General features: G+C 39.4%; 1 protein-coding gene across 2 annotated transcripts in view; it reads left to right on the top strand.

Moving 5' to 3' along the window:
* The first annotated feature begins 593 nt into the window (after window positions 1-593).
* The window catches only part of GREB1 (growth regulating estrogen receptor binding 1), a 110,903-nt gene continuing 92,164 nt past the window's right edge, over window positions 594-19,332 (top strand). The window contains exons 1-2 of one of the 2 annotated variants that reach the window (XM_052809455.1): window positions 594-694; window positions 2,839-2,927. In XM_052809455.1, the coding sequence (XP_052665415.1) occupies window positions 658-694; window positions 2,839-2,927 (126 nt within the window). In that variant the 5' untranslated portion in view covers window positions 594-657. Of the gene's footprint in view, window positions 695-2,838; window positions 2,928-9,522; window positions 9,639-19,332 lie in introns of those variants that run through there. The other variant, XM_052809457.1, reaches the window with a different exon arrangement.

The following is a 19,332-nucleotide window of genomic DNA, read 5'->3' as shown; positions in this document are numbered from 1 at the left end:
GAAAAGGATTTGCTCGCCCCCTTCCTCCGCCGGCAAGGGGAGCCCCCTTAAGCACTGCAGTGGCCTAAAGTGGGTCAAAACGAGGAAGGTCTCACCACTTCGGTTACTGCAAGGAGGCAGGTTTTTATTCCCTCGGTGTGCAGCATGAGAAAGGAGAGAGCACCCTGCCCAAGCACCGTCCTGTGAATAGGTGTGAGAATAATTGGTATTGCTTTCTTGCCAAATAATCTGCTTCTCTCACGACTTGCTAGCATAAGCAGGCCAAAGCTGTGTATGTCACTCACCGGGGAACAAGGATCGCATGCCCATGTCAAGAATAGGTTAATTATGAGAGGTTTGTGGGTGAAGGACTAGGTATGTTCCTCGAGGGCCAGAGAGGAGCCAATGAACGTGGCTTGTCCTAACTAAGCCTGTCCATTTACCTCCCAGCAAGAGGTCCCAGATACTTTCCCAAATCCCAACTCCATTGCTCCTGCCCTTTCTTCCACACTTCTGATAACCTTTTGCAAGCACTGACTATTGCCTTGCTCATTTGTCAGAATCAGCAGTAATCTCAAAATTTCCGATTCAGTACACAACTCCTGTTTGTCAGACAAAAGCATTTCTTTAAAACACGACTCCTTGTCAGATAGCCGATCTGTTGATTGATTGCTCTTTATGGCAATTAACTGTCCTCTACCGTATTGTACGATAGGTAAGTCTGTCATGGAGTTCTTTTGCTTAAAGAATTTGTGAACTATTTTGCTTTCCGCACCTACACCTTTGGTGAAATTTCCAGTTACTTCCCTTCCTCGTCCTCAGGGCAGGTGCTCTGGAGAAATATGAATTTCATTGGATGTTGTGTAAAACTGCCGGTCTGGTATGAGAAATTCAAAGCCGTGAAGAACTTCATCTAATATGTCAAACGGGACAGGTCAAATAACTCTATTATCTTGAAAAAATACTGAATTCATTTTAATTTACTAGCTGTTTCATATGCCTTCAGGTTAGACGTGCCTTTGGAGTAGCTTATGTCACCACAGATACATCAGATGCCTTGATAGAGGATGGAGTTTTCTTCATAGTAACCAATTTTCAGTCAATTACTTGCATGGTAATAATTGTCCTGGTAGAGGTGTGTAGAACTAAGGTGGGTTGTTCTCACGCTCTGATAAATTTATAAGAAAAAAATGGGGAAAAATATGTTACAGCTCCTCAAAGGCATGATGTCTGTGTTTCAGGATACATGAATCCTTGAGTTGTGCAGTTAAAGACGTCACATGAATGTTGCTTGTCAGTATTGTAAGAAGAGCTTAGACTGCTGCAGATGCAAAAGGTTTTCCTGTCATGGAAGCAACACATTACTGATGTGTAAAAAAGCTCATTTTTCTATGGGCAACATGATCCTTGCTAACTACTCTATGGTGATAAATGTAGTCCCATAAGGAATGAATATTTCTCCCCCTTTGTTATACTCTTAACTGGAAGATGTGTATTACCATTGTAATCACAGGTTATATAAACCTGATAACGCAGGTTTTTTCCAGCTGGAACAGCAAAATGGTTTGGAATAGATGTCTTGGGCCACTTTAGTTTGGGGTGATGTAAGGAGTGTGCCAGTGTAAAAATCATTGAGTAGGATTTTGATTATGGTTGGGTAGTCAGATATTAGGAGGGAGGCTAACGACTCATGATTTGAGGATTAGGACACGTGAATTTCTGTATTAACCCATGTGGAAAACATTGCATCAACATTTAACTATGCTGTTGTTCTAGCCAGTCATAAGATCAAATTCTGTTGTTCCTGTGCTTCTCTGTCCTTGACTGCTGACATATCTGAGCAAAGAAAAGCCCCATGTGGGCTTTTTCAGATTCGGGAAGATTTTGAATGAAAATTATAAAGCCTAATTATTCTTTTAAATGAAAATTAGATTTTGAAGTAACTGACTGGACTATCAGGAGTTTTGGCTGTGGCATTCTGTTGATCAAAGAGTTTGATTCTATTGTGTTATTATTTACATTTTATAAAGCTGATAGTTAAATTTATCCCACATTCTTTATTACTCTTGTAGAGGAAAATGTAAATTATACCCCATTTACTATTATTTTATTGCATATGAAAATGGCTGTGCATTCTTTTTAATATCTCCAGACATTAATCGTACAAGACATAATGCTTAAAATGAAAGACTTGCTTATTTATCTGGAATTGTTTTCTTCGGTTGCACTGATTCTTAATCTGCCACCAGGGGGCAATAATTCGATTTCCTAAATCTGATCTTTTAACATTAATACATACTAGAATAGTGGTTTCATTAAAATTTTTGAGGGACTACATGTGAAAGTCAAAACATAATTTTCTTAAAAATGCTTCACTTGTGTAATTTACTATTTTACTCTGCACTACTTAGGCATGTAGGTTTTACTTTTATTTTGAGCATATGAAATTAGACTGCTTTGTAAAAGTTTTTACTGGTGAAGTTCATGCAGCAATGTAATGGTGCAAGGTTTGGATTTCATGCAAAATAGGATTTTTTGTGGTTTTTATATTGCCATTGTAATATTTAAAAATTTGTTTTGAATGCCATTACTTTCCTATTCTTCTTTTATTTTTTTGTTACACTAATGTCCTTTCAATATTTATCAGCATATATATGTAATCCTGAATTTGGGAACTATATCACCTGACAACTACCTTTATATCCTTATATGATATGTATTTGTTTTGTTTACGTACATAGTAGTTCCAACATACTGCAGTTAAAGACAAGGCTGCCTTCTGTAAAAACCCGTACAATTCTGTATCAAATGCAATCTTCCCTGTAATGATAATAATCTTGTAACTGGATCTTCCATTAGGTGCCTATGTATTGTTGAAAAGATCAGCCAAAGGAAATATCTTCCTGCAAAGATGCAAAAGTACAAAATCACGAAAGACAGAAATAGCTGTAAGTATCTGTTTAAACTACATAGAATCATCCATATTTTTGTATATTAGTATGTCTGTCTGTATAAACTTCCTAGCCTCCCTAAGGTCCTACTAAGGTCCTTACCCCTGCATAACGATTAGGCATAAAGGTGTGGAACATTACTACATAATTTTTTATGCTGTAAAATATATTGATTTAAATCTGTTTCTGGTAATAGTACAGTCTTTCTTGATGTGCTCAGCTTAATCTGACCGAAAAAATTTGTTCCTGTATACATGGCAAATAGTCATCCATTAATTTAAGAAGGCAAATCTCTTATTTCTTCACTTTGTTGTATGAGTATGAGGAAGATTGAGTCAGTTAATCAGATCTGCACAATGCTAAACAGCATTCTCTTTTCTGATGTCCTGAATGGCACACCTGAAATAAAATTAAAAGTCATGGATGTGGTATCATGTTGGAGACGTAGGTTTTAGGACGTGATATAAACTGAAGCTCCTACTTTTTGTATCTGTAACCCAGAAAAGAAATTATATAGATGGAAAAAGTACCCTTAAGGTGACATTAGGGTTATGTAAATAGCAAGTGCTTGCTGCATATGAACACTGGTGTCTTTTATTGAAAAGGTTTGGTGAATATTGTGTTCTTGGTAAGGTTTTGAAACTTGGCAGCAAGCCATCTCCCATCTGAAAGAGTCTGAGGGTTTCTAGGCAAAGGTCTTAACAGAGCTTGCCGGAAATTTTCATCCATGCTAAGGAGTTTATAAGCAGAAGAAGATTCCTGTTGCAGAAGGGCATTATTATATTTGTTGTTTGTACCTTTTGATACAAATTTTTTTGCAGAGGAGGTGCAAAATTGCCTGATGTATTTAATTTTGTCAGCTTTAAATGAAGTATGTCCTCATAAGATGGTTATCTTTACATCATGAGTTTCAAAGTATTTTTGAAGTTTTTCTTTTTACTTTAGGTAAAGATTTCCCCATTGCAGTTTTTGTATTATTTGAAATTTATTTTATTACTTAATTTTATCTCATAATATGAAAAAGCGTTCTATAGCACCTACTTGAAATTAGAGTAACTTGCTCTTATGTGTGCACTGAGGCTTATGATCTAGCACATTCATTGATGGTGGGGTTGTCTCTAGGTGCATAAAAGTCATTCTAGCCTAACAGGGAAGTGTTTGGGTTGGCCACTGCCATCCTTTCTTCCAGTTTCTCACTCTGCCTTATAGCAGTGAGAAAATGAAATGGCTGAGAAATGTTGGGGCACCTGTTCTGTGCTGAGGGAAGGGTACAGGAGAAAGAGATTCTGGGAAGGTGGGTTACCTGCCACTGGGAGGCATACTGTAGGAGGGTGCTGGAAAAACAGAAAACACTGGGAAAACGCAGGTAGTCATTTAGATTTTGGAGGCACCCGCATTCCAACCATCCATGCTGTGTTCGTCCAGCCCCAGGGCTTTCTTGTTTCACCATACCCCTTGTGAACAGGTCCCAGCCCTCCAGAAAGGTTAGATCACCTCCATAGCCAGAGCATTAAAGCTCAGCAGACTTTTCTACCCCTCTTCTTATCCTTCCCTTCCTCTCGCTTTGCCACCACAAGCAAAATAGAAAGTAGGTGTTACCACTGATAAAACAAAATAATTTGCCATTGTGGAATGGCAAAATTCAGTTTGCCTGCAATACTGAGGAACCTTAGAATCATTGAATCATTTAGGTTGGAAAAGACCTTTGAGATCATCGAGTTCAACTGTAAACCTAACACTGCCAAGTCCACCACTAAACTATGTCCCTAAGCACCATGTCTACATGTCTTTTGAATATCTCCGGGGATGGTGACTCAACCACTTCCCTGGGCAGCCTGTTCCAATGCTTGACAAGCCTTTCAATGAAGAAATTTTTCCTAACATCCAATCTAACCCTCCCCTGGTGCAACTTGAGGCCATTTCCTCTCGTCATCACTTGTTACTTGGGAAAAGAGACCGACCCCCACCTCGCTACAACCTTCTTTCAGGTAGTTGTAGAGAGCGAGAAGGTCTCCCCTGAGCCTCCTTTTCTCCACCTTGAGGTGATTCTGATCAGAAGGCATATTCTAAGAAATAATAATAAATTATTTGTTTGTAAATGTCACATTTATCGAACGATAAACCCTAGCAAAGCAAAAAAAAAAAAAAAAAAAAAGGTGGAGAGTTACCTTCTTTATTGCATCAAATCATAGAAATCTGTGGCTGCTGCTGTTGGCTGAAACACTGGCAAAACCGTTGGTTGAAAGAGAAAGAGTTGTTTGCTGTGAGGGGAAAGGATTGCACTTCATGCCACTAGCATGGCCATTGCCCCTGGTATGCTCCTCCACGGGAGAGAGTGAGCAGAGCTGGACCCAGCTTTGGTTCCCTGACCGGTGCTGGTGGCTGCTGCTTTCTGCCTGAGCAGCCTCTACCATTCTTCCTTCTCCTGCTCTCTGAATAGGTAACTCTTCTGGCCAGCTGCTTTTGCTCTTCCACTGATCTCCAAATCTCTATAGAGTATCCACACGTGAAAAACTGTCTGGCTGGATGAGCCCAAAGGGTTGTGGTGAATGGAGTTAAATCCAGTTGGCGGCGGGTCACAAGTGGTGTTCCCCAGGGCTCAGTACTGGGGCCAGTTCTCTTTAATATCTTTATCAGTGATCTGGACGAGGGAATCGAGTGCACCCTCAGTAAGTTTGCAGACAACACCAAGTTGGGCGGGTGTGTTGATCTGCTGGAGGGTAGGAAGGCTCTACAGAGGGATCTGGACAGGCTGGATCGATGGGCCGAGGCCAATTGTAGGAGGTTCAACAAGGCCAAGTGCCGGGTCCTGCACTTGGGTCACAACAACCCCATGCAATGCTACAGGCTTGGGGAAGAGTGGCTGGAAAGCTGCCTGGCAGAAAAAGACCTGGGGGTGCTGGTCGACAGCTGGTTGGATATGAGCCAGCAGTGTGCCCAGGTGGCCAAGGCGGCCAATGGCATCCTGGCTTGTATCAGAAATACTGTGGCCAGCAGGAGCAGGGAGGTGATCGTCCCCCTGTACTGGGCACTGGTGAGGCCGCACCTCGAGTGCTGTGTTCAGTTTTGGGCCCCTCACTACAGGAAAGACATGGAGGTGCTGGAGCGTGTCCAGAGAAGGGCAACCAAGTTGGTGAGGGGCCTGGAGCACAAGTCTTATGAGGAGCGGCTGAGGGAGCTGGGGCTGTTTAGCCTGGAGAAAAGGAGGCTGAGGGGAGACCTTATCGCTCTCTACAACTGCCTGAAGGGGGATTGTAGTGAGGTGGGTGCTGGTCTCTTCTGTCACGTGGCTGGAGATAGGACGAGAGGAAATGGCCTCAAGTTGTGGCAGGGGAGGTTTAGGTTGGATGTTAGGAAAAATTTCTTTACTTAGAGGGTTGTCAGGTATTGGAAAAGGCTGCCCAGGGAAGTGGTTGAGTCACCATCCCTGGAGGTATTCAAAAAGTGCATAGACAAGGCACTTCAGAACATGGTTTAGTGGGCATGGTTGATGGTTGGAGTCGATGATCTTGAAGGTCTTTTCCAACTTAAATGATTCTATGATTCTATCCTGTCAGCATCTTGCCTCTGACTTCTTCCTGCCCTGACTGCCGCTATGGCTTGCTAGAGCTACAAGGCAGATCTTTTATTGCACATCCATTGTTTTTCATTTATTAGTACTGAATTTAACCTGCCTTTTCAATCATCCACTACTATGAGATATGCCTGCAGCATTTCACAGTCTATATTTGGGTATCCTGAATAATTTTCTGTCATTTCACTGTTCTGCGCTGTACAATGTATCAAGCTTTGTCACAGCAGTGTTCACCTTCTCCAGATGACTGGCGAATATGCTGAAAGACAGTCTATCAGTCAGTCATTGGTGTCCCACTCATAGACCACTCTTCTGGTGCTGAAGTTGATTTAAGCTATGCATGTCTTACCTTACAGCTAGTAGTTCAGCAGCTTCATATTTGGGTAAAAAAACTCTGGTCCTGGCGATATGTTACTTCCAAATGACCTGTCCATTCTAAAGCTTCCTTTGCTGACCATCAGGAAGAAGTTCTGAACTTCAGAAGTTGTGCTGACATGTGACATCTCCAGAGTGTTCTAGAAAAAGCATCTAGCTGATATTATAGAGATCTTTTAGCACCAAAATAGATGAGAAATCTGATTCTCCCTCCTTTCTTTTTTTTACCTTTCTTATTTTTAAAGTTTACCGGTTGTTAAAATAAAAACTCATCCAAATTATGAGCTCTGACTTAGTCCTCCTATCAACTGCAACATGAACAGCATCAGTTTGGAGGTGATTACTCATACTTATCTGGAGTTTGTTGCTGTAATGATCGTAAGGAGTGTTTCTGGTCTGAAAACTTTGTTGCACACACAAAGTTCTGAGCAACTTTCTGCTACAACTTAGGAGTGGTACTATTGTCCTTTTGGGCTGGTAAAGGCTATTGGAAAGTAGTGTGTATACTGAAGGTTGGCAGGAAATATTTCCGTACATAGGGCAAGATGGCTCTAGTTCTTAAAAAGCATATTGCAGCCCGCAACTCAGGAAGGAAAGTCTTGACGATGGCAGTCTGGCTAATTGTCAGAAGTTATCCAGACATTCAGGTCTTTACTTTGCCTTGATTTTTGAAGAAGCTCTGCACTGGTTTTGAGACATGAGATTAATTTGGTTCTTTAAATTAGGTGAGACACACTGAGGTGCAAGTCTTCTGAGTGCGAAAATAGGCAGTATGCCCTTTTGCTGCAGCACAACACTGTAGCTCATTTCTGAATATTGAATGTAAGTGTCAGACGCATTTGGTTAAGTTTAAACAATTCGCCAAGAGCCACACTTGCTGTGCCTTCAAGAGGGGGAGGAGCATAGAACACTGTGCTGTGATATAGGTCTTGCTGCAGAGGAGAAGGTGGAAGAAGCTGCTTGATTGAAACACATGCTGAGCATATGAGATTTAGTGAGTCTGGATTATAATTTTTTCTTAAGTCTTCCTTTCTGGGCAAAATGATTGAGATTATCATGTCAGAGTAAATAGACTAGTTCCTTAATTTCATTTCAGTCATTTAGGTTATCATTCTCAAGCTGGATCAAATCTGTGTTGTTTGCACTAGTTACTGAGCTTGTCCCAGCACTGAATGAAGATAAAGACTATGTTCTGATTCTTTTCAAATTGATCAAGAGTTTTACAAAGATTGATCAAGAGATTGTTTTGATATGGCGGATATTGCTATTGTGCTCAAAGAGTCTTCTTACAAGGTATCTTTCTTTTATGTGTGAGATGATCCAGGAAATGTAAGCAGTTGTTTCTCTGCCCTGTGGACCACCTTCTGCTGACCTTAGATGTGTCATGCCTCTTAGTTGCCCTATGAGGCCACCAACAATGAAGAAACATGGGCTAGGATATCTAAAGTTTTAAGATAACTTGTAATTACTACACCGTCATTGTGTCCGACCTTGGCCTCGCAGTAGCTGACTTGCTGCTTAATTTTAGGCAGTCAGTAAAAGAGACCTCATGAAGTAAATGCCTAATACATCTTCATACATCACCGGATAGAGTCAGGTGCCTCTCAAGGCCTCCAGAGGGAGATCCTGTCCACTTAAGTGTTTAACCTTAAGCAGACAAGATCTTTTAGAAGTCCTCAGCATCACCTACCTCTCTCCACAGTCTCTGTAACAAACATAAACACTTTAAAAAGACTGGTTTATTGCGTTTCTAAAATTAGGTCCTTAAGAAGAACATGTTGGCTAGTTGTAATTATATGTGATTTTTGGAAGCTGCATACTGGTCACCTGAAGGTGCTTCTAGTCATCATAACTGCTGAAAGTGAAAAAAGACCACTTGAACACATTTATTATTCAAGCTGAAAAGTCAGAGGATGTGTGCCTGTGTTTTCCATGATCTTAAAGTTGATTATTTCATAGCTCATAATCTTAAAAAATACCACTGGTTACTTTTTCACTTTCATTCACTATTGCATCATCAGATTGTCCTGGTATTTAAGTCTGGTTTTGCAGGGGAAAAGTTTAGAAGCTTCTTTAAAAAAAGCTATGGAGGATAAGGATCGAGAAACAAAGAGTATAAACAATAGGTAAGCTGGATTTGGGAGATAACTAGCTATCCAGGGCACTTTTCTTTAATCTGTATAGATCTTTTAAACTGATCTCCAAGTGGCAGGCTTCGGCTACCGTGACTAGATTTCTTTCACACACAGATGAACCCCCAAAGTTTCCAGTTTCTCCAGAAGATTTCCACTTTCCCTTTGTACCCCTGGTCTTCCCTGTGCATCTTCTGTTTTATAACTCTTTCTCCTAGGGCTGCTGAAACTGTCTGCGCTTTAGACCCTAGAGCCAAATAAGGCATGTCTAGTTGGGAAGATACCATATTCAGTGGGAAGCAGGGGTGAGGATGCATGAGACTGGAGAGGAAAAGGCAGGGGGGGAGGGTGAGGGGGGTGTATTCTTGACCTTAGGTAGCTGGTGCTGAGAGGTAGCGTATTGTGTTGGAGCACAGACAGAACTAGAGTTTGTGGATGCGAAGGAGGGAGCAAGGAAGAGGGAGGAGGAAGCTGGGACAGAGAGGGGGGAGGAGGAGAGAGCAGCATCTCTATCTTTCTTTGCAGACCACGCTGCTAAACAGCGAGGGGAGGCTCATGCTTCCCTAATATCCATCACTCCCTGCTTCCAGCGTGGTCACAGACAGAGCAACAAAGAGGGTCTCAGAGGTAAGATCCTTGCAACTTGCAGAGCTGTAGCATCTGCCAAAATGAGGAGAAGCGGCAGCAACAATACAGAGAAAAGATTATCAGCACCTGGGAATGCTCAGTGCAGCAGGGGGGTAACTGGAAGCCCAGGTCCCCTGAAGGCTAAGGAAGTGTTAGCAGCAGCAGCAGCAGCAGCAGCAGCAAGCAACAAGAACGGAGTAAAAGGGGAGCAGATCAGGTCCGAGGGGATCAGGATACCAGCAAGCAATATTCAGCAGTGAGCAGTTTGTGTCCCAACTGCCTGTATAGAAAGAGGAGAGAATAGGGTAGAACTATGAAAGCAAATGCTCTGATACCTGAAATACATGGCTAAAAAAGGCTTAACAAAATATATGAGTGGTTTATTTACCCAAAATGTAGTTCTGGAGTGAACAAAACAATTTATTAATTTGCGCATGTCAGAAGAAAAAAATATAAATGAAAAGCAAAGCTGAAGTCTGGATATTGTTTTGACTTTTTTACATGACAATTTGTTTTTTCATTTTAGGACAATGTTTCAGTTCAGAAATGAATTTAATAGCAACAAGGAGAAAAAAAGGCAAAACACCCAAATGAAATTTTTTTTTGAGTCAAGCAAAGTGGGCTGTTTGACAATTATTATAAGAAAATATTTGTGATACCAAAACAAAGTGCTCTGTTTGACCTGAGAAATACTGTTTCATTTCATTTAGGAAGAAACAATGTAATTTTGTACTGGCCTGAAATGAAATTTGTAATTATGTTTGATTCATCCACTCGGCCTAAAAAATCAGCAATTTGGTTAGGTGTATTTATAAAGTAAATTGTTTATTTTTAGTTGTGGATACTGGAAGCTTAGATGAAGGAGACAGAAAGTATAGCATCTATACACTGGAGAAATTGACGCTTGCTTTTTCCTTGTGCTTTATCTCATTTACTTTACTTTTTGAGGTATGAGCTACCTTGGTTTTGGTCTAACAGCTCATAGACCCTTCTGAAAATTATTAACTAATAATGGCAGTAATGTCAGTGTTTGTTTTTAAACATGTTGAACCAGCTACAAAGAAAGTTAACAGTGGCTTGTATGTCTTATGAATAAGAGTCTTTTTTTTTCACTATGAAACATAGAATCAGTCTCCAAAGGTGGACATTCTGGAATATTTGTGCTTAATTGGAAGTTTTTGTGTTTTCATCTCCATGCTAGGTAACTAAAATAGCTGTAGTGAGTTGATTTGGTGTGTGAGTGAGAAAGTTAGAACCACCATTCTTTGCTGCCTTGGCAAACTTGGAGATGGTGGACCTGATTTTGATTTGATTTTTCATCAGTGTAAATTTACTGGTACAAGTGTACATGGAATCAGCATTGGGTCCTGAACTGGTCTCCTTCGTCATTGCCCCATTTTTCTATAAAAGAGAGACGAGCCACATCACAGCAATGGGACTTTCACCAGCTTTTACAATGATGTTAATTGCTGTTTCAGGGCTTACAGTTCTGTTATTATTTTCAAACAATAAATAACAGTCTGACTTTGGTCACCTTATCTGGTGTGTTAGTTGTCAGCTCTACCTTTGAAATTGACTTCAGTCAGTAGAGAATCCGGGTTGTTATTAAAAAAGAAAAACCAAAACAATTTCTTTTCCTGTCAGCCTACCCCCGTGCTTACACAACTAGTTTTATTTTTTTAATCTGTCTTTTGGTTTGCTAACTGCAGGAATGCCTGCTAAATTTTTGAAACCTCTTGTTCTGTCTTGTCCTTAATGTACATCTGTTGAAGAAAACCTCAAATTAAGTGAGGCCTTAAATGGGATCTTTTGTTTCTTTAGAAAAACTAAACTTACTACATACAAAATTGCCTAATTTTTTTTTTTTTTTTGGACTACAGTTTTGATTTTCTGTGGCTCTGCTAAAGAAATGGAATGTTCTTACTTTGGAAAGGTTTAACTGTGTTATGTGTGTAAAAAAACAATAACAAAACAAACCTAACACATCTACTACTGCAGGTAAATTTCATTTGAAGCTAACATTCTTTTCTACTTAGACAATAGTTAGCTATTGTTCTCTTAAAACAACCTTCTATGAACTGTATTGTTCTTGAAGTTTATAAGGGCTGGATGCAAAGCTCCCTGAAGTCAGGAAGAGACATTCCATTGACTTCAAATGGCTTTGGATCAGGCCTGTCACGTGAGATTAGCTCCTGACAGAAGATCTTATAAGCACAAGCGCAGAACTGAATGATTTAGGGATGGAATTTCACTTATGCCGTGATCGTTTTTGCTTTGTGAGTATCTGTTAGGCACAATGTTTTTGAAGCAATGCTTCATTTCTTTTGTGTTAAAAATGCCTGTATTCCTCGGTATTGTGAATATATAGTTTTGCAGAAATTGTCCTCTAACTTAGGTTTCAAATCTATTGTCTATTTGTGTCTCTATTTAAAGACTTTGTTAAGGGAGTCAGCCTTTGGATACTATAGCTTAGAATCTCTTAGATGAGATTTTATAACCTCAATAATACTACGCATAATATGCAAAAAGTTAAGGAAAGAGTTTTCTAATGTGAAATAGCAAATTAAAAACAATGTTTTGAATTATGTTTTTCCTGTTAACCTAAAAGAACGTATTCTGTATATGAAACTTCCATAGTTTGTCTTTTGAAAAAACACCACCTGCCCCCAAAACCATGAAGAGATTGCTCTATAAAATATGAAAAGTGGCAAAGTCAGTTTGACATTTGCAGTTTTTCTGCATTTGAAACTTAATGCAACTTATACAATGTAAAAGTAACCATGAGAAAAACAGTATACTTTTGTATAACAAAATAAAACAGGAGCATTCTGCAGCACACGTTATGTACGGCAAAATTTGGATTAGGATGTTGTAAACTTTCAAAGGTGATTCTTGTTAATAAATGAAAGCCTGTCAGACTCTTAAACACTATAGGGATGCTGGGCATAATTATCTTTAGGGAAAAATTGCCTTTGGTTCTTATTGATTGTGGCTTTTTTAATGAATACAAAGTCTGCACAGCGAATGATAAGTGATCTGTCACTCCTTTTTTCACCCTCATACAAAATAAAGCATTTACTTACTCTTAGCTGAGATCAGGCACAACTGTGGGTTTATTTTATGTGAATAAAAGCTACATGAAGTGGCATAAAAGGCTAATGTAACTAATAACAACCAAAATCTACAAACAAACATCCCTACTTACACAAAAACATGACTGCATTCATGTGTTACACACATGCGCAGGGAAAGCATTGCATCTTTAACTACATCTGAAAATTCTTCGCTTTTTTCCCCACTTAGACTGTGGTTAATGATTCAGTCAGTCTGCAAATCTGACTAACTCTTCAAAACTTCTCTTACACAGACTGTGGCAGGAGATACTGTAATTTACTAAGGAAATTTAAATATGTCACACTCATTTTTTAGACATTTGTAGCTGTTCCTTTATAATTACACCTAAGGATTCTGAAGAACCTTGATTTTCAGTTTGCCTTCATTTGCCATTATCCATGTGTTGCCTTTCATGCTTGAATGTTTATGTGAGGAATAAAGGAAGTCTAAGAAGTAACATAGCCAGTAGTGTATTTCTGAAGAAACAATAAAAGAAAATTGCCATTTAGACATTGTATATCTTAGAAAAAAATGCTTTAAAATACTGATTGAGTGTTATATGAAGAAAATATTCTTTTTCTAACTAAACAGCACAGCAGTACTTTATGTACTAAAAGCAATCTGTAGTGATGTTGGAGGCATATTTTATGTATCTATGCAGTAGATAGAAATGAAAAATTATTTGTAGAAAGTATATTAACATCACAGTCATAAAAATAGGCAGTACTGACAAAGAATTGCCATCCCAGATGTACTTATAGGTATGAGAGTTCATCCTGATACTTAGCTTATTGAGTCTTTTAACACTTTTTGTGTTGTTTTAAATGGTTGCCTGCAAAATGTATCCTTGTTTTTAACCTAGTTGTCTTAGTTTTTAGAGTTTCTTAGTAGGAAAGTGTGGGGCTAGGTCTTCTGTTTTTATGAGAGGGAGAAAATACATAGATTTTGTCTTTTGGGATGGGAAATTTTTATTTCCACAATGTTTCTTATCCCTTTTCCAAGGGTAAACATTTATTTAAAATAAAAATAATGATCTGATCCTGTCCTGTGAAGTTCTAGTGTCATTATACAGTGTTTTGAAATGATAAGCTAGTTTCTAATGATTATGACTGCAATTCTGTGATGATTTCATCATACAAGTCCTCACCTACAGGGTATAAGTATCAACTGCAAGAGGACTTGAATGGGTGTATAGACAGGTTTAAAAGCACTGGTTTTGCTTCTATCAACTAGAAGTTTAGTGTGTTAAAAAACGAAACTATAGTCTTTTCTGATTTGGAACCACTCTTTCACATGTTTTCAAAATCTCTGTACTTTCCCAGTTTCTGTATGAACTAGAGCTTAAAGTAGCAAATTAATACCCCATATACAAAGTGGTCAAACCATACGCATAGAGTGGTGGATAAAACCGTAGATGTCACTGGTGTCATAATTCAGTATGTTATTTGTAATAACAGTACTGAAAATATTTTTGAACACGAGAATGCTTTGGAAGTTGCTGTAAAGTTGTAAAGATTCTTTCATCCTAATCTGACAGCTGTTTTCATTATTTTCACCCCAGCGGTAATGAAATGATTGATTTATTATGTAAATGCATTTGTATTTAATGAACACATTTGTGACTTTTACATGATTGCAATGGAAAGGATGCTCTAGTTAAGTGAGGGATCCAGATCTCAATGGTATTTTTGTATAGATGGAACTATAAATGGTTTGGGCCCTAATTTTTTTAAACCCATGCCTGAATATGCTGTGGAGATATGCATACACATACAGATGTAAATTGGCCTCAATCAGTCCTGCCATCTGTGAAAAAGTCACTTGTCACTCCCATTTGAGGAGGAAATGCATCTAGATGCCAGCCAGTTCAGACTTGCTAGAATGTATCTGACTTTGATGAGTAGTTTTCAGTTTTATCATTTTATTCAATTAAAAATCTTCTGTCAACAGATGTATATGTTGCTGTACACTTAGTTATTTTCCCCCTTGTTCTGCTGTATTCCCACATTTTTTGTCATTTGTCATCTTTTGTGTAAAGAAGAGCATAGTGTTCACATCAGTGGTAATTATGTCTCTGCTGCTCAGAAGTGCCTTGAAGGAAGAGAGCCTTAAAAGAGAGGAGATAAGCCAATTCTTGTCTTCTCAGCATGAGACAAATGTTTGACCCAATATCCAGCCCCCCAGCTATCATAGAAGCATCTTACAGACTTACAGCACAGCATTATAATATATCTCCTGCTTTGAAGCTCACCTGATGCTGGAAAAGCAGGAGAGAAATCTTGATGTACTGTAGTACACTGCCTCACAGTGGGATCCCCACCTGAAAGACTGTTTAGAAGGAATATTTCCTAGGCAGTGGCATTAGTCCAATCCCATGTGTGTGTGATACATGGCCCAGCATGGTGGGGGTCATGAGATTTCAACCAGGCCTACTCATGCAAGAGGGTGGCTGAACAAAAAGCAACGTACAGTGCACATTCTGTATTTAGAAGAGCTTGCAAAGACCTGGAAAAGTCTCCTTAAATTCTGTGAAGCAAATCTGGGTGCAGAATCAGAGAGATGCTGTTTGGAAAGCTCTGGTCTTCTACTGATACTGCAGTCCATTCTCTAGGGGCAAATAGGCTTCTACAATGTAAAACGAGGGTACAGCTCCAAAAGGAGAACTTACTATAGTTTTAATATTGTTGATGGATTATTGTGGAATTTACTGTCTCTTATATAATCTGAGTGTATTGGAATGTATTTTCTCTTGCCATTTAAAGGATTGTTTAGAAAGTTAATTTTGAATTAGTTGAAAATTTACTTTTGTCTAGCGATGCTTGTCTAGGTCTTGCTCAGACTGAAAAAAAGAAATTGTAAGTATCCGGCTTTCAGGGTAGTAAGGTCAATCTCCTTACATCCTAAGGCACAAGTCATAAAATCACTAAGGAAGATTATATTGTGGAGTTTGATCTTGGTAAATCTTCTGTTTTAATTCTTACCACTGAGGAGGATGCTGTATACTGTTGCTCCAGGTCAGAAGCATGGCAATGCACAGTTGCTGACAGCTTTGAACAGCTGAGCTCTGAAACACTGGTTAGATCCTTCTGACTTTTACTCAGTTTTGGTACCAAGCCTCAGAATTCATCAATAAATATTGGGTGTTGCTATGCAGCCATATGTGGTAGGTTCGGATTACAGTGGTAGATTACCAGACATTTATCCGTGATGTCAGGAGAAGTTGGTATCAGACGCTTTGAAAGTCCATTTCTTTTTATGCAATACTTGTGTGAGAGCCATCATACTGTACACTTTCTTGCTTATGGATCTCTTTGGAGGAAATCCGGATACACGAAAGAAGCTATGTACTAAAATCATAGAATCATAGAATATCTCAAGCTGGAAGGGACCTATAAGGACCATTGAGTCCAACTCCCTGCTCCTTGCAGGACTACCTAATACTAAACCATATGACTAAGAGTGTCGTCCAGACCCTCCTTGAACTCTGACAGTCTTGGTGCAATAACCACTTCCCTGGGGAGCCTGTTCCAGTGACCGACAACCCTCTCGGTGAAAAACGTTTTCCTCATGTCCAATCTGAACTTCCCGATACAGCTTCATTCTATTTCCTTGTGTCCTATCGCTGGTCACCAGAGAGAGGAGATCGATGCCTGCCCCTCCACTGCCCCACCTGAGGAAGTTGTAGACTGCCATGAGGTCACTCCTCAGCCTTTTCTTCTCTAAGCTGAACAAACCAAGTGACCTCAGCTGCTCCTCGTAAGTCTTGCCCTCGAGACCTTTCGCCATCTTAGTCACCCTCCTCTGGACACACTCTGACAGTTTGATGTCCTTATTTTGAGGCACCCAAAACTGCACACAGTACTTGAGGTGGGGCTGCACCAGTGCAGTGTCGGGTGGGACAATCACCTCCCTCGTCCGGCTAGCTATGCTGTGCTTGATGCACCCCAGGACACAGTTGGCCCTTTTGGCTGCCAGGGCACACTGTTGACTCATATTCAACTTGCCATCAACCCAAACTCCCAGATCTCTTTCCACGAGGGTGCTCTCCAGCCTCTTGTCTCCCAATTTGTATGTATAACTAGAATTGCCCTGTCGCAGGTGCAGAATCTGGCACTTGCTTTTGTTAAATTTCATACAGTTGGTGATTGCCCAGCTCTCTAGTCTATCCAGATCTCTCTGTAAGGCCTCTTGACCCTGGAGGAAGTCCACAGCTCCTCCTAGTTTGGTATCGTTGGCAAACTTACTTAATGTATGTTTGATTCCGGCATCCAGATCATTTATAAAAACATTAAAGAGCACTGGCCCTAAAGTTGAGCCCTGGGAAACCCCACTGGTGACTGGCCACCAGTCTGATGGAACCCCATTTACTATAACTTGTTGAGCCCTCATCTTGTTGTCTTGCCTTTGAGAAGTTTGTCCTCAAAATGACAGTGAGATTTTTTTTCTATATGAAATAGAAGTTGTTCTGTAATGTTACTGTATCTTGACTGCCTTTGAACAGTCAGCTGTAAATTTCATAGTATTGTAACTTAGAAAAAGCAACCAGCCTTTTTTCTCCATGCCTAAAACAGCAATAAAATTAGTAAAAACATGATGAGTGAAACTATAACAACTTCCATTTTTAGAGTATCTTCCGTTTGCCTACGCTAGCCCACTGATGAACGTTAGTACCAATATTGCCGCTAAAGTTCACATGACCCCAACTTGAACCGTACATGCATAAACAAGAGTTTACAGCCTAAAAAGACAACATGTATTATGGATATATGTGTAAGTTACCATGGCTTAGCTGCATGCTTGATCAGCTGCTCTGTCATAGTTACCCATGACTAAAAGCTTTTGTCTGTGAGGCTTTAATAAAGAAGTAAGAGACTGTAGGTTACTTTGCACCAAAACATCACCACAGTCTCTGTCTTACAAACTGTGTTTCCAACCTTGTGCTCTACATTTCTTTGATTCTTCTGCCATTTCCTTCCTCTTCCATCAAACCTTCTTTTCTGTTTTTTTTAAAAAGCTCTCTATACTATAATACATAAGTATGTTTTGTGATACAATTCTTGTGGGCTGAGAAAGTGTGGAGTTTTGAAAGGCAAGCTATTAATTTCATGTACTCATCTACAAGCAATCTTTACACTGACAATCCTACATCTTCCAATTTAACAGTCACATATGGAGGTTTAATACAAAAAGAAAAAAGGGCTCCTGTTCAGAAAAATAATAGGAGGAACAACTACGAAAACAGGCAGTGTTGCTGTTTTCTGGGAAGATGTACTAAGCACTGGTGACAGAATAGAAGGGAAGTAGTCAGCTCTCTTTTTCTTGGGATTATTAAACAGGCAGTGGGTTTGCTGATGCAAAAACTGGTCTTATTCATACCAGTTCAGATAGCTATGTTAATAAGGCTCTTTGGTTAATGGACCTGCTAGTCTTTAATGGACCTATCTTTGGCTCCACAACTGGTCATTCTTTTTTCTGTTATGCTCCTGCCATATATCTTTATAGCTTAATTCATGTATGTTTTGTATGATCTAGAATATTGCTTCATGTGATTAATTTTGTGCTCCCATCCATCTGAGTAATCAAGCCATAACATCACTATCCATATGGATGCTTCTTGTATGGATACCATATCTACCTAATGGGCTGCCTTCCCATGTGGGGAAGGCAATGATTCCATGTACTGTATGTAACAAAATAGGTACATGTTTTTTACATGTTTACTACTCAGTTTGGCTGAGTAGTTAAAATGAATAGAAAATGATAGTATTCTCCAGCTATAATGCAAGTCTTCTACTGAATTTAACACTGCAATATTTTGTAAAAAAGATGTGCTTATTAAAAAGCTAGATAATGACTTTATAATCCCTGAAAATGCAAATGCTTCATTATACCTATGCATTTTTAGCATTTCATTATTACTTTGCCTTAAAGGATCCCTACAATCTCGAAAGGTCATTTTACCTTATTCAATTTCACATGAATTAAAATATTAACATCTGTAAAATCTCAGGCAGTGACTGTGTGTAGTCTTCTATAGATGCTAGTATATGTCTTTTCTTGTGTGTCGTTTTCTTTTATGCAGTGAAGTTTCCCGACACATTCTGATGCTTATTTTAGTTCTTTTCTTTCTGTTATGCAGCTAGTATTTTCATATGCACAAGAGGAAGCCAAAGGCAGCTGAGGGATACAACTGGGAGTATCAGTTGGTATGAAAAAGAGTACAGTCAAGGGAGGCAGGTGACCTGGCTTTTCAGTTCATTCCCAGGTTCCAGCCCACTGATGATGTTCAGTTTGAATGGTGTTCTCTCTTGGGATCTTTTTTACAGTAATTCAACGATTTCCCTCCAAGGCAAAACTTAAGCATTGTTCTGGAGCTAATTTATTTCAAAAACTGCTCCCACTAGGCAAAATGGATGACACAATTACTTACGAGTTTTTTAATCCCACACAATTTTCTAATACTATTTAAGTAGGTCTCTTACCCTGTGTGTAATTTGATGCAATATCCCAGTTCATATATCCCATGCTTTTAGTTCCATGGGAAAAAATATCGCCCTGATAAAAGCTGCAATACAGCCTG

Source organism: Harpia harpyja, chromosome 15 (assembly GCF_026419915.1).
Source record: "Harpia harpyja isolate bHarHar1 chromosome 15, bHarHar1 primary haplotype, whole genome shotgun sequence".
NCBI lineage: Eukaryota > Metazoa > Chordata > Aves > Accipitriformes > Accipitridae > Harpia > Harpia harpyja.
The sequence above is the reverse complement of the archived record's forward strand: the minus strand, read 5'-3'. Positions and strand labels throughout refer to the sequence as shown.